The following is a 16410-nucleotide window of genomic DNA, read 5'->3' as shown; positions in this document are numbered from 1 at the left end:
ATTGTGTAGGGCTATGGATGGTTGAGGTTAATGAGGGCTGTAGACATTTGGGGTTGTGGAGGGTTATGACTTCATCTAGCTTTCCATTGTCAGTTTTTCAGTGAGTCTGTTTGTGATAGAATGAATGCTGGATGAGATGAATGCTGACTGTTGGTTCTAAACAGCCTGAGTTTGATTTGAGTGAGCCAGTCGGTAGGAGAGCAGCTGTTGCTCATAAAGCCTCACCTTAGCGCTAGTCAGTTAGCCCAATGTGCCGTGAACACAACGCTAGCTCCATAAATGAATTACCTTTCAGGTCACAGCCTTTTATTTTCAGTAGTGGTATTATTATATTCTTTTTTTACTAAAGGTCACATTGTGGTATAAATGTATCCAATAAAAAAGGCCTTATTTTTTCAAGAATTCTGGTGAAAAAGACACCTTCGGCTAACATGGAAAATCTTACTCACCCAAGACAAAACATTTTTTGTTCTTCTCCTTTGAAACCAGTGGGGTTTTCCTTTTGTACACAAACACCAACCAATGTGTTTATGTATTTACAATGACAGCTAAGGAGTTCTCATGCTTTCTAAACATGAACCATTGATGTTCAATGGGCACTGCATTAGTGAGACAGAGGTTGTTCCTAAAACATAGTCCTCACCATTGTGATAAGAATGTGTTTTGGAAATGTGTGGCGTTAAAGGCAATGGTGAAGATGAAAGAACTGTCCATAAAGCAACCCTACACGTCCTTCTGTGGACAGCCTAGTGAGATATGAACAGCTCTTAGTTTTGCTGTTTCCACATGTGTTTACATGTGAATTTTGTAAACACGCATGCACGTGTGTGTTTAGCGGAGATTGAGTGTGATTGGCTCAGTTGAGGTGTATTCCAGTCTGCCAAGTGTAAACTAATGTCAGGAACTGAGTCATAAGAAGCAGTGAAAACATCCTTAAGTGGAACCGGACAAGCAGTTGTGTGTTTTGCATTTGGTTCTGTTTTGTGAGGTGCTTCAATTGGCTTTGTCAGGTCGACCCACAGGGCGGTTTCTGATAAAGTATTAGTCGTCCATGACCCCACCTAAGGGTAGAGAGTTTTGGCTAGTCCGGGAGTGTTGTGGTCTATGTAGGGCGTGCTTGATGAGTTTACAAGTGCAGCAGTGGAGTGTGTCTGTCTGTCATCTGTGTGTATGTAGTATGTCTGTCTATGTGTGTGTGTGTGTGTGTGTGTGTGGGTGTGTGTGTATGGGTGGGTGGGAGGATGTGTGTGTCTGTGTGTGTGTCTGTCTGTCATCTGTGTGTATGTAGTATGTCTGTCTATGTGTGTGTGTATGGGTGGGAGGGTGGGTGTGTCTTTGTGTGGGTCTGTCTGTCATCTGTGTATATTTAGTATGTCTGTCTATGTGTGTGTGGGTGGGAGGGTGTGTGTGTGGGTGGGAGGGTGTGTGGGTGGGTGTGTGGGTGGGTGTGTGTGGGTGGGTGGGTGTGTGTGGGTGGGTGTCTGTTCCTTTGTATGTGTGTGTGTACCGCTAATCTATCAGACTGTTACAAACCTGCACATGCAGTTAGTCACCACCCACATTGCGCTGGTTCAAATGAGCTGACTGGAGCCTGTGCCAGGCAATACTCCCTGCCTGCATGTCCGTGCCCGTGTGTGTGTGTGTATGCATGTGTGTCTGGCATGTCAAAGAGACATACGGTATTTCTTTGTCACGTCCTTGTTTTCCCCCTCAAACCCAGACATATTTGAGATATTGCGCAGCAGATGAGAAACAGGACCAATTAGCTGTGTATTTACTCTCCCAACCATTCTTTCTCTTTCCTCCTTGACGCCTCTCATTAAAGCAAGGCTGTGGGTTAGGCCTGTTCTGCTTTTGATACATGATTTGTGCAATCTCCTTGAAGTATTAAGTTGACAGTTATTGTAAACACTTCATTCTTTGTTTTTAACACGGTAGCCCTTTACACCCGTATACAGTTTGAAAAAAGGCAGATTTGGGATCTTAAGTGCCTAAGTTGGTAATGGCTGTATAGTAACACGCTGTCAAAGCTCAGGCTCTGTGCTTCACGATGTTGTATGGGTTTGACTGAAAGATATTCTGAACTTGAGCACAGTGCACGGCAGGAACTTTCCCCAATCCATCCTGTTAATTGGGCAACTTTTGCATGTCATTTGTTGTCCGAGTGAGGAAAATGCTCTAAATGAATTTGGTTCAAAGTATTTTGATGAGACGTATGGGATTATCATAAATAATGTACAAATAAATGGGCCTTTATTTGACTTTTGTGAAGAACAGTGACTGCAGGAATACACATTTGAATGCAGCACTGGCATAATGTGGTGATGTTGGGCCTGGGTGCAATATGTTCTTATGCCCCCTCCCCATATATACGCATGTGAAACCAATCCTGCGGTAGATGTACTGGGTTCTGATTATGAAAAAAATTGGAACACACAATGTAAAGTATGATAGAGGCCCAGCACGGGCCCCCCACCCACCAGGGGCCCAGGTGCAACCACACCTCCTGCACCCCCGATAGTTACGTGGATGGAATGCAGTAGTGATCTGTTTCTCAACGGGAAAAAAACATGATCTGTTTCTCTGAACTGCCTTGTGAAAGCCTAAAATGGTATCTTATTACATAACTAGGTATATTGGGAATTGAACAAGTTTCCAATTTATTCCCACCTGACCGTAACTTCTAACAAACATTGTGGGGTCTTTGTTAACATCAACAGTCATTTTGTGATGGACGGGCTGTCGAGTTATGTTCCAAATGAAACAAATGCGTTTGTGCTCGCTCTTCCACAGTGACACAGCTAGGAGTACAGAAAATCACCTTAAAACACTTTTCTAGCGTTATGTAGGTGCATTGAAATTAGTGTGCCCACATTGGAGATGTTTGTGGCCACCTGGAGACACCTCTTCCTCCTATCAGTCAAATCTGTTTTTGTCCTACATTGCACATACCCCACATTTTCTACCCCACAATTAGGGACATTCTTCCCATTTGTATCCCAAGTATGTTCACTATTATTATTGACAATGGTGGTGAAAGGTACACTACTTTTGTTAAATGAAAAATTCCCTTTGAACTGTTGTCTCCTCAACTTTGCTGCTGCGGTAATGCATGTGTTTTATATTTCTTCTGTAATATGAGAAATTATAAATGTTGCTACTGGCTGTATATTTCAATTGAGCTCTGTCAATATGACCTAGTTACTCAATTGAGCTCTGTCAATATAACTCAATTGATGTTAAGGTGTAAAGGGTTAAACCTTAACTTCAAAACACCTGAGCGCTGATGTCCTGGGTTGGCCGTGTGCTGGCCCAATCACAAACTAACCCCTATCTCCTGGATATGGTTATGAGAGGATTAAATACATTACAATAGATGATTACAGTTAGGCCTTGTGCTCACGCAGGGCTTCAGGCAGGTCAAGCACCTGTGACCCATCTCCATTGGTTTCCTGTCAATAAGGTTCTGCTTTTGCTTTATTTTCTCTGTGTTGCATTGCTGTGGTCTGTGTGCTGGCAGTCTGGGGTTCTGTCTCTTTTTCTCTCTCTCTCAATTAAATTTCAATTCATTAGGGCTTTTTTGGGTCAACGTTTGTTTACATTGGCAAAGAAAGTGGAAAATACGGAAAAAATTACATAATAAACAAAAGTGAAATAAATAATCAGAAAATAGTGTTTGAATAGTGTTGTAACAATGTGTAAATAGTTAACGTATTAATAAATAAACAGATACATATTGGTTACATTTGCTTCACTGGTTGCCCTGTTCTCGTAGTACCGGTTCACAAATGTAGCTGTGATTGATCTCTCTACGGAAAGTAAGAAACATTTTATAAAATCAGAATTAATAAAAGTTAACACAGATTTTATTCATTGTTTCCAGTGTAGCTACGTGGTGTTAGTACCTACGTGGTGTTAGTACCTACGTGGTGTTAGTACCTACGTGGTGTTAGTACCTACGTGGTGGTGGTACCTACGTGGTGGTGGTACCTACGTGGTGTTAGTACCTACGTGGTGTTAGTACCTACGTGGTGTTAGTACCTACGTGGTGTTAGTACCTACGTGGTGTTAGTACCTACGTGGTGTTAGTACCTACGTGGTGGTGGTACCTACGTGGTGGTGGTACCTACGTGGTGTTAGTACCTACGTGGTGTTAGTACCTACGTGGTGTTAGTACCTACGTGGTGTTAGTACCTACGTGGTGGTGGTACCTACGTGGTGGTGGTACCTACGTGGTGTTAGTACCTACGTGGTGTTAGTACCTACGTGGTGGTGGTACCTACGTGGTGTTGGTACCTACGTGGTGTTGGTACCTACGTGGTGGTAGTACCTACATGGTGTTAGTACCTACCTGGTGGTAGTACCTACGTGGTGTTAGTACCTACCTGGTGGTAGTACCTACGTGGTGTTAGTACCTACGTGGTGGTAGTACCTACGTGGTGGTAGAGAAGTTGCTTGAGCATTTCTGCAATATTGATGCATTTGGATAATGTAAATGACATGGTAAAATGTTTCCATATTATCAGTGAGGTAGCTGAAGCTGATAAACTTTTTGCAAATTTTTCTGATCTTCCTCTCCTGTCCTGTTAGGAGCGAGTGATCGAGCGTTTGCGGGAGCAGAAGGATCGGGAGGACAGGGCACGGCTGGATGAGGTGGAGATGATGAGGAAGGATAATCAGGACCTGAAGGAGAGACTCTCTATCCTACAAGCACACACAAATGGAGTAAGTATGTGTGTGTGAGTCTGGGCATTTTTTTTGTGGGTGTATTTGTACTACATGACCCAATGTGTCAGCATATTTGTACTGTATATTTGCTAAACACTGTATTCTCTGAACAACTTGCAACAGTTTACCTATTGTTATAAAATGCCTGGTAAGCAAACAGACCAAACATCCTCACAGATGCTATAAAACGAACTACACAGTACATTTTCTACAATCTTTTACTACCAAGTACATTCCAACATACAATGTTGAACTTCATAATAATTGTTTTGCTATACAAAAAGATTTAGAATAATTCACTTTTATAACCATTCTGTTGCAGTTATAGGCTAGCTGCAGACTTTATTTACATTGCTAACATCCATATTCAAGTAATCTTATTTCCCAACCCCTACCCCGTCCCCTTCATGCGTTCCAAGTAACTGCACAGAGTCACACCAATTTCTGATATCTTGTTTTTATTTCTATATAATGTGTACATACTGTATATAACAACTACTGTTCAAAAGTTTGGGGTCACTTAGAAATGCCCTTAGGAAGGCACATGTTTTGACCATTAAAATAACATCATATTGATCAGAAATACAATGCAGACATTTGAACAGTAGTGTACAGAGAGTGTGAATTATATAGTAGGGGGGGGAGTCACATTTTTCTCCAGGGCATAAAGGTGACCCAGTAGTTACCTGAAGTCTTTCAATCTTTATAGTATCTTGCTTGTTTAATGTGATGTCTGCGGTGTGTAGATGATAATAAATCCAATCCATTAAACCAGCTCATGGGGCAGGAACCACACAAAAACCTTTGTAGTCAGGGGTCACCAACAAAATACCCTAGTGCAAAACTGGCAGCAAGTCAGACCAACACACACACTACAACAGCAGACCATCATTTTGCTCAAACACAGACCCACACAATACCAGAACCAAAGACACTATCAACACACCAAAGAGATAGGCAGGTGTGTTACTACCATACAGCATCTAAGCCTTGCGCCTGACTAACATTAATGGCATAGACCACCCAATAATCTAAATTTGTCCAGTTAGATTCTGTTCATTTTTGATTCATGAACAAAATTAAAGCAACCGGTAGTCAGGGGAGAACCATCTTTATTCAGCATGAGTCCAAGATGTTGATCTTCCATAGTTCTTACATGTTCTCCAATAATTAAAAAGTGAACACAGTCTTTTATGCCAATACACATAGGAGGCGGTCAGTGGTCATAGCCAACCATTACACAGTCCAATATCCTCCAATAAGAAAGGTTTATCCTACAAAAAACCCTTGTATGTTATGTTCCAACCTATGGTCCATGGTCCTTTTCATAGAGCCTATGACAGTCACATGGACAACTCCTATCAGGAGGTATGGACAGGATGTATGTATAGAATGCGTGGGGCCCATCAGTAACAGGCATTGGGTCCTACTGTATCTATTGTCCTTTGTTCAGCGTTAGTCAGCACTTACGTGTTGTGTTAAGTTTCTCATGTCTATATCCTATCAGTCCCCACTTCACACATATAACAAATAATCATTACATGTTGATAAAACTAGCAAAATAAAAGCACAGTCCAATTTCTAATGAACTGAAAAGGTCCAAACTCTTTAAAAAATAATAAAGAAAAATTATAAAAAAGGATTATTTGGCCTATGAGGCTTTATTATTCCTTAAATGAAATGAAAACAAAATGCAATGGAGCTTGCCCTGACACATAGAACTGTATGGCATTGCAATCGTAGTGACCATCGTGATCGATCTTTACCAAACACATCAAGTCCCAGGCTACTATCAGTCTAACCAGTGTCCAACAGAAACAGACCTAACATGACATATTAATTAAATGCATAATGAATTCCCAATAAACCCTTTAAACAATCAACGTCCCCTCTTGTCCATATCATGAGTCATGCATCAACATCATACTAACGACCCAACATATCCTGAACGTAACACAACACTCAACTCTAATGAATGTACTAGTGACAATTTCTACTTTTGAAAAGGAATATGGCACTATTAAGCATATCAGGATAGGTTAGGTTTCTCATGCCCATATCTTATCAGACTTTTAGACAGTTTTCAAGATAAGAAAACAGCTGACAAATTTGGCACATTTTTGGGTGGTCTATGCCTTTAAGTAATACCTAGGCAAATGTTTCAGTCGTCAAAGTAGCCTAATGCCAAATATATGAGTCAGAAAATAATGCAAACGAGGAGACGTAACGTACATTTTTGCCATTGACCATAACCAATGGCAATACTCAGGAACATGTTAGCACATTTCTATTGTTACATTTCCATGCAGTTTAAGCCAGAATAAATTACTTTTAACATGCTAGCTTAACCAAAGCACTTTAGGTCCACTTTAGGGATGTCTGAAATCATATTACAAGATTATTCTAGGCATGAATAAAGTACATATATTGTAATACAATTACAGCTAAGAATAATTTCTAAATGTTTCAACCCCCAACCTGTTGTTTTTACCTCTTTTTGGGAGGGGGCAAATCTTAATTACCGTCCACCCCGTAATTCGAACCCTAAGTGTGCATATATTTTCTTGCATTCTCTCCATAAAAACCCACCCCCTAATTTCCTTCCTTTTTTCTCCCTTCAAAGATTTTTCCCAAGAGCCAAAACGTACTATTGCCTAAACATCGTTCCACAGCTCCAACAACAGTACAGTCTGCTGGTTGCGGCCTGACATTATGACCATTGCTGGAGTTGACTCAAATTTCATGTCTTATCATCAGATTCATTATTATGTCAGGTATAAAAAATAATAATAATTAAAGCAATTTCCCTTAAATTTTACACCGTGCCATGAGGAAAAAGAACAAAAAATGAGATTGTAAAGCTAGTTCCCAGCAAATCCAGACATTTCAGCATGACTTCAAGTTCATATGATGATAAAAACATATATATATATCCCAGTGAAGTTTGCCCTGTATGCCCAAATAAATCTGTGAATGATATGTCAAAGCTTTAAATACAGTTGTGCTCATAAGTTTGCATACCCTGGCAGAAATAGTGACATTTTGGCATTGATTTTGAAAATATGACTGATCATGCAAAAAAGAGTGTTTTATTTAAGGATAGTGATCATATGAAGCCATTTATTATCACATTGTTGTTTGGCTCCTTTTTAAATCATAATGATAACAGAAATCACCCAAATGGCCCTGATCAAAAGTTTACATACCTTGAATGTTTGGCCTTACAGACACACAAGGTGACACACACAGGTGAAAATGGAATTTGAAGGTGAATTTCCCACACCTTTTTAAATTGAAATGAGTGTCTGTGTATAAAGAATCAATGAGTTTGTTAGCTCTCACGTGGATGCACTGAGCAGGCCAGATACTGAGCCATGGGGAGCAGAAAAGAACTGTCAAAAGACCTGCAAGGAAATGGAACTTTATAAAGATGGAAAAGGAAATAAAAAGATATCCAAAGCCTTGCAAATGCCAGTCAGAACTGTTCCATCATTTAGTAAGAAGTGTAAAATTCGGGGTTCTCTTGATTTCAAGCCAAGGTCAGGTAGACCAAGGAGCACAATATGACAATACTTGAACAAAAATGTGCTGCATGGTCGAGTTCCCAGAAAGAAGTCTTTTTCTGCACCAATGCCAGAAAGAAGCCAAGTTGCAATATGCCCGAAAACACCTTGACATGCCTCATAGCTTCTGGCACACGGTAATATGGAGTGACGAGACCAAAATAGAGCTTTATGGTCACAATCATAAGCACTATGTTTGGAGAGGGGTCAACGAGGCCTATAGTGAACAGAATACCATCCCCACTGTGAAGCATGGTGGTGGCTCACTGATGTTTTTGGGGTGTGTGAGCTCTAAAGGCACGGGGAATCTTGTGAAAATTGATGGCAAGATGAATGCAGCATGTAATCATAAAATACTGGCAGACAATTTGCATTCTTCTGCATGAAAGCTGCACATGGGACGCTCTTGGACTTTCCAGCATGACAATGACCCTAAGCACAAGGCCAAGTTGACCCTCCAGTGGTTACAGCAGAAAAAGGTGAAGGTTCTGGAGTGGTCATCGCGGTCTCCTGACCTTAATATCATCGAGCCGCTCTGGGGAGATCTCAAATGTGCGGTTGATGCAAGACCTTGCATGACCTGGAGGCATTTTGCCAAGACGAATGGGCAACTGTACCACTAGCAAGAATTCGGGGCCTCATAGACAACTATTACAAAAGATTGTCATTGATGCTACAGGTGGCAATACACATTATTAAGAACTAAGGGTATGCAGACTTTTGAACAGGGGTCAGTTCATATTTTTCTTTGTTGCCATGTTTTGTTTTAAGATTGTGCCATTCTGTTATGACCTACAGTTGAATGTGAACCCCATAAGAAATAAAAGACATGTGTTTTGCCTGCTCACTCATGTTTTCTTTACAAATGGTACATACATTACATATTCCCCAAGGGTATGCAAACTTATGAGCACAACTGTATCTGGCTTAACCATCAATAAATAAACCTGACATGGAGCATCAGTCAGTTACTACTACTATAACAGTCAGAAGTGTTTTTGTTTTCTCGCGCTATGGTGAAGCATCATGTCGCACTGGCAGGGCCATATCTGCTGCTGTTTTTTGTCTAATACATTAGTTGTAATTAGCTCAAGTTACCTATTGAATAAATAATCATAATTAAGATATTATCCTATTTTCTACAGTTTGTAGATACAGGAATGCATTAAATACGTTGTTTTCATTAATGTGGATACGGTGACACAAGTTTTCTTGTTTTGGCGCTGTGCACATTAGATTTGAATTGAAAAAAAATGTGCTTTAAGTGCAGACTACCAGCTTTAATTTCAGTGTATTTACATCAGTGTAAAAATTACAGCCCTTATTAATTACAGCCCTTATTAATTATTACAGCCGCTATTTTTAGAGGTAACATACACCGATCAGCAATAACATTATGACCACCTACCTAATATTGTGTTATATTGCCGGTAAAACAGCCATGACCCGTTGAGGCATGGACTCCACTAGACCTCTGAAGGTGTGCTGTGGTATCTAGCACCAAGACGTTAGCAGCAGATCCTTTAAGTCCTGTAAGTTGCGAGGTGGGGCCTTCATGGATTGGACTTGTTTGTCCAGCACATCCCACAGATGCTCGATTGGATTGAGATCTGGGGAATTTGGAGGCCAAGTCAACACCTCGAACTTATTGTTGTGTTCCTGATTTTTTATTTTTGTTTTGTTTTGTGGCATCCTTAGCCCTGCCACAAAGAGTGGCCAATGCTATCAGAGAATACTGTTGCTATGAAAGGTTGCACATTGTCTGCAACAATGCTTAGGTAGGTGGTACGTGTCAACATATCATCCACACAAATGGCAGGACCCAAGGTTTCCCAGCAGAACATTGCCCAAAGCATCAGACTGCCTCCGCCAGCTTGCCTCCTTCCCATAGTGCATCCTGGTGCCATGTGTTCTCCAGGTAAGTGACACAAATGCACCCAGCCATCCACGTGATGTAAAAGGAAACGTGATTCATCAGACCAGGCCACCTGGTCTTCCATTGTTCCACGGTCCAGTTCTGATGCTCATGCGCTCACTGGCGCTTTCGACAGTGGTCAGGGGTCAGCATGGGCTCTCGGAATGGTCTGTGGCTACGCAGCCCCATGTGCAACAAACTGTAATGCACTGTGTGTTCTGACACCTTTCTATCAGTACCAGCAGTTTAAACTACAGTAGTTCGTCTGTTAAATGAGCCTTGGCCGCCCATGACCCTGTCAACGGTTCACCGCTTTTCATTCCTTGGACCACTTTTGATAGGTACTGACCACTGCAGACCGCAAACACCCCACAAGGGCTGCAGTTTTGGAAATGCTCTGACCCAGTCATCTTCTTACACATCAATTTTGAGGACTGAATGTTCACTTGCTGAACATATATCCCACCCACTGACAGGTGCCATGATAAGGAGATTATCAGTGTTATTCACTTCACCTGTCAGAGGTCATAATGTTATGGCTGATCGGGGTACTCTGATTTAAAATCATCATATTTAGTACTTGTTTGCAAATCCTTTGGATTTAAAAAATGGCCTGAAGTCTGCCACTGAGGTATCATCACCCGATGGGGCTCTGTCAGGCCTCTGCTGCAGCCATCTTCATCTCCTGTTTGTTTTGAGACATTTATAGCCTTTAGTCTTGTTTTCAACAAGTGTAACAAATGCTCAATTGGATTCACCTCAGGTGATTAAGAATATTCCACCTTTGGCCATGAAAAACACTGGATCATGAAAAACACTATGGTTTCTCTAGTTTTGTGTTTGGGTTCATTGTCCTGCTGCATGGTGAAGTACCCTCCAATGAGTTTTGAGTCATTTGGTTGTATTTGAGCAGACAAGATGTTTCTGTACATTTGAGAATTCGTCCTATTTCTGCTTTCAGCAGCTACATCATAAATGAAAACAAGTGAGCGAGTTCCAGTTGTAGCCGTACATTCCCAAAAAATAACAAACCTTCCATCCTATGGACAAGTAATAGGTTAACAACTTACAGCTGTGAAGCAATGGAAGTAAATTAAGCCTTGAAAGTTGGTGCTAACAATTCCTACAGGTGTCCCAATTTATGTTGATTACTTACAAACCTTCTGTCTGTATGAAAGCGATGTTGGAACAGACCTCGTAAGCATTATTTGGACAGTATTGTACTGCGGGACGTAGTATATTGCTTTCATAATGGTGAGAAAAAGGCAATTAACAAACGAAGACCAACAGACCATTATCATCCTTATAAATGTAGGTCTTTCCTTTAGAGAAATTGCAAGCTAAGTCAAGGTGTCACTGAATCATCAAAATGCACTTGGAAGCTGGAAGAAACTCTGACAGGAAGAGGTCTGGCAGACCCAAAGCCAGAACAGAGTCAGAAGGCAAGTTTCTGAGAGTCAACTGCTTGCATGATAGGTGGCACATGGGACAATTAATTTGTTTGAAGCAGCGTTTAACATTGTTCAAAGTAAACAACTCTGTTTCAACTGTGAAGGGAAGACTTTGAGCTGGCAGGTTTGACAGTTTGATTAGCCTTTTCTAAGATGGCAAAATATGAAAAAAATACTTGTCTGGTCCAAGAAACACCACTAGTGGACTAATGAAGAACGGATGAGGGTCGTATGTACCAATTCATCAAGATTTGAGGTCCTTGGTTCATCATGAAGTGTTTTTGTATGCAGTTGAGTATGCTAAAGGATAATTCCTCAATGTGTAACACCAACTGTCAAACATGGAGGAGGAAATATGATGTCGGGGGCTCTTTTGCTGGATCCAGAATTGGTGATTTGCACAGGGTGAGTGGCACACAGCATTTTGCAGTGCCATGCAAAAACCTCTCTTGCAAGGCTAGTTGGTCAGGAGTTCGTCCTACGGCAAGATAATGATCCAAAACATAACTCAAGGCTATGTCAGAACTTAGTCTCCAGACTTAAACCCCATCGAGCTGGTTTGGGATGAACTGGGCAGAAGGGTATGACATTTGTGGAAACTTTTGCAACAATGCTGGGAAGTACTTTCCAAACAATATTTGATTTCCATTGTAGAAAGAATGTCAGAAGTATGTTCGGCTGTTATATCTGTATAAGGTGGCTACTTTGATGAGTCAAAAATGTAGATACAATTTTGTTAAACCAATCAATTATATGATTTCTTTGTCTCAAATTGTTTATTTGTACATTAAAACATTAAACTAAGTGAATGTCAATAAAAACTGAAAAAAGTAAGGTGTTGTAAAACTTTTGACTGGTAGTGTATTTACAGTGGGGAGAACAAGTATTTGATACACTGCCGATTTTGCATGTTATCCTACTTACAAAGCATGTAGAGGTCTGTAATTTTTATCATAGGTACACTTCAAATCCAGAAAATCACAATGTATGATTTTTAAATAATTAATTAGCATTTTATTGCATGACACAAGTATTTGATCACCTACCTACCAGTAAGATGAGAGTCAATCTCCCTTGGTCTCAGGCTCCATGCAAGATCTCTCCTCGTGGGGCATCAATGATCATGAGGAAGGTGAGGGATCAGCCCAGAACTACACGGCAGGACCTGGTCAATGACCTGAAGAGAGCCGGGACCACAGTCTCAAAGAAAACTATTAGTAACACACTACGCTGTCATGGATTAAAATCCTGCAGTGCACGCAAAGTCCCCCTGCTCAAGCCAGTGCATATCCAGGCCCATCTGAAGTTTGCCAATAACCATCTGGATGATCCAGAGGAGGAATGGGAGAAGGTCATGTGGTCTGATTAGACCAAAAAGCTCTATTTTTATCTCAACTCCACTCGCCGTGTTTGGAGGAAGAAGAAGGATGAGTGCAACCCCAAGAACACCATCCCAACTGTGAAGCATGGAGGTGCATACATCATTCTTTAGGGATGCTTTTCTGCAAAGGGGATAGGACGACTGCACCGTATTGAGGGGAGGATGGATGGGGCCACGTATCGCAAGATCTTGGCCAACAACCTCCTTCCCTCAGTAAGAGCATTGAAGATGGGTCGTGGCTGGGTCTTCCAGCATGACAATGACCCAAAACACACAGCCAGGGCAACTAAGGAGTGCCTCCGTAAGAAGCATCTCAAGGCACTGTATCAAATACTTGTTCTCCCCACTGTAACTATTTATATACAACTATATATAACTAAGTATTTTCTTGCTGTATTTGTGGACGCTTACAGTGCCGTAGACCTCTGTTTGAATATCCCTGTTGACGTGTAGATTGGTCCCTCCATCCCTGTCCAGATGCCAAGACAGTTCTCATTCAGCTCCCATCTACAAGCCAGGGCAGACTCTTTCGCTGTCACAATTTATGAGAGTGTTTTCATTTTTAACTCATAAAAGCGTCCGCACATCATTCCTGTGAAATTATATCTTGTTTTATGTTGACGCAGGGCAACATAAAAGAGACACCTCCTGAATAGCTCTTTGTAGGTAACCCATACCCATTCTGATTAAAGCACAGCCATAATTGGAAGATTATGTGCAGAGTGCTGCATTCAGACATGTTATGTAAACATATAAAAATTATAGATATGTAAATATGTGTTTGAGTGTTTCTTTGTGTATTTGTGTGTGCATTTGACCGTGCCTGATTGCACACGTGTGTGTGTGTTTGGCTCGGGGTTCAGTGGAGTCTAATAGAATAGTAGTGGTATTGAAGCAGTAGGTCAGAGGTCACTGGACATTCTGTGCTAGATTACAGACTACGGACCCTTAAACTAATAGATTTAGAAACAGATTAAATAGACAGCCTTTAGGCTTTACTTTGCCAAACTATTCACAACCAAGTATGCTAAAAACATCATACTCACAAACCTTTGTGTTTGAACCCCTGTGGGGACCAGAAAACATACCTAACCCTTAAACAAACCCTAACCTTAACATGAAAAGCTTCATCACTATGCCTTAACTTAACCTAGGACTAACACCTAACCCTAAACCATAATACCTAAACCTTCATCTAACCCTAATGCTAACACTACCCCAATTGTAAGTTTACCCTAAACCTAACTCCTAAGCTGGAAATGAACTTTTTTCGTGTGGAGACCAATGTCAGATTTGAATATCACTAATAGAACACACAAGCAGAGAGGTTGTTAACGTTTCTAAATCTTCAAAGGTTTATGGGTCCTCCTTGAGGACCTACAGTACAAGCTACATTTATTTTCATATGATATAAGATCCTCAGGTTTATACAATTCACATGACCTGAATTCAACCTGGGGGTCCACTCCAGACCAGACATATAGGTCCCTCTCTAGCTTTCGTTTCTCTCTTTCTTATTCCTTCAACAATTATTTTATTTCAGTTCTCTTGCAAACCATCCCTGATTATTACAGCAGACATGATGGACTGTGAGAGATTAAACCACCACAGACTATTTCTCTGAATCCATAACATATGTCAAAGGTGTATCTAAATTGTTTACTGTGTGATTTTGCATTTCACGAACATACACCAAATTCACATGTGCACTCTCTTTTTGTCCAACGGACTCCGTTCTCTCTTTCACCTTCACCTTTCATTTTTCTGTCTCTATTTCCTACACCCCTTTCACTTTTTTTATTCACAACTAAAAGCTTCCAGTGATCTGCTCAGCCAGCCAATCAGCCTTGTCGTATAGCTGCTGCCGGGGGATTTGATAGCCTAAAGCGGGGCCTAGTGGCTGCACATATTTAACTAATTTGTAATATTTACAATTCAGAGAATTTTCAAGGAATGATAATAGTAATATCTATGACCATAGTAAGTAACAGTATCTTTACAAGCCTTCAACCCCCTGTCATAATATCGCAGATTCCTTTTGGATCAGCCACATTCGTAGCCCATGTTCTGGTACTGTCACTGTTTTACATTTAAACACCATAACAAACTCCAGCCCACTTAGCCTTAATGTGTTTTGTGTTGGCTGAGATTGGGGTTGATGTGTGTGTGTGTGTGATGGGAGCTATCTGAGGAGGTAATGGGTAAGGCAGAGGTAAACATCGTCTCCGCTTGCCCTCTCATGGGGCTACTCTTGCTGTGTTTCACACACGCTGTGACACACACTCCACTTCAGACCATAGCAATGTCAGCACCCAAAGGGTTTCAACCTTGTGAGGTAACATGGTTGACACAACATTATATCTGCACCTATAAGTTACATTATAAGTTCCTTTTTGTCTATGTTTTAGGCGAAACAATGTACAAAGTCCACTATGTAACATAGAGTGACCTCCATGCTTTTTGGGACAGGAAAGCTTTTTTTCTCTCCTCTGGTTCTATTCATGAATATTTGGATTTGATATTGAACAGTTGCTATGTGGTTTAAGTATATATTCTCGGATTTTATTTGAGGGTAATACTTAAAATGTTATGGTTCTGTTTTTTCAATGGCTTTTTCTGTACCTGTTTATCAAAATGCCTGTACTTGTTCATTTTGTTTATGTTATGAGTGGTTTTTGTAGTACATTTTAATTTGTTAGTTTTATGATCTGTGCATTTCAGTGTGGTTGACAGTAATAGTTAACGGTTGTCTGAACTGTCTTTTGGCTTGGTGTTTATGTGTGTGTGTGTGTTTATGCATCTGTGAATGCTTGTGTGTGATTATATAGAGAGAGAAAATGCTTGCTTGATGATGATTAAACAAGCGACCTCAGCTGTCTTAACAAGCTAAACAATCTTCTGAAACACTCCCAGAAGCAGAGACACAGACACACACAGGGAGATAATTCTAGGTTTCTTACATCCTCTGTGTGATTGTTCCACTAAGAAATAAAACTGGAATCAATCACTGCAATTATATCTGTTAGACGTTACAAACAATCAATGTTTGGTGGTCTTGTAAATTTGTTGGCCACCTGTGTGAGAAATGTAATTTCATAATGAATTAGAACTCCTGGAGAGAGAGTTGCTTCCGGAAAAGATCTGAGCCCGAGGAGGCCACAGGGAAGGAGACATGAACGTACAGCGGGTGAGGAATGAGAGGGCTGGTTCCGCTCAAGATGCAGACATTCCCAATCCAAGATCCGTTTACCCTATCCCAGTCCTAACCGTAACCAGAAAGGGAGTGAAAAAATGTAATATCCGACCCAGGCAGTGATCAGTGTTTCAGCTTTTGAGTTCCATGCTTTGAGGATGTTATTTGAAGGACTCTTA

At 40.8% G+C, this 16410-nt stretch overlaps 1 protein-coding gene across 2 annotated transcripts in view; it reads left to right on the top strand.

Moving 5' to 3' along the window:
- The window catches only part of LOC105013995 (ERC protein 2), a 274188-nt gene that overhangs the window by 79389 nt on the left and 178389 nt on the right, over positions 1-16410 (top strand). For both annotated transcript variants that reach the window (XM_020051575.2, XM_020051576.2), the window contains one exon: positions 4591-4725. In XM_020051575.2, coding sequence (XP_019907134.1) covers positions 4591-4725 — 135 coding nt within the window. The remainder of the gene's footprint in view (positions 1-4590; positions 4726-16410) is intronic.

This window comes from Esox lucius, chromosome 12 (genome assembly GCF_011004845.1).
Source record: "Esox lucius isolate fEsoLuc1 chromosome 12, fEsoLuc1.pri, whole genome shotgun sequence".
Classification (NCBI taxonomy): domain Eukaryota; kingdom Metazoa; phylum Chordata; class Actinopteri; order Esociformes; family Esocidae; genus Esox; species Esox lucius.
The sequence above is the reverse complement of the archived record's forward strand: the minus strand, read 5'-3'. Positions and strand labels throughout refer to the sequence as shown.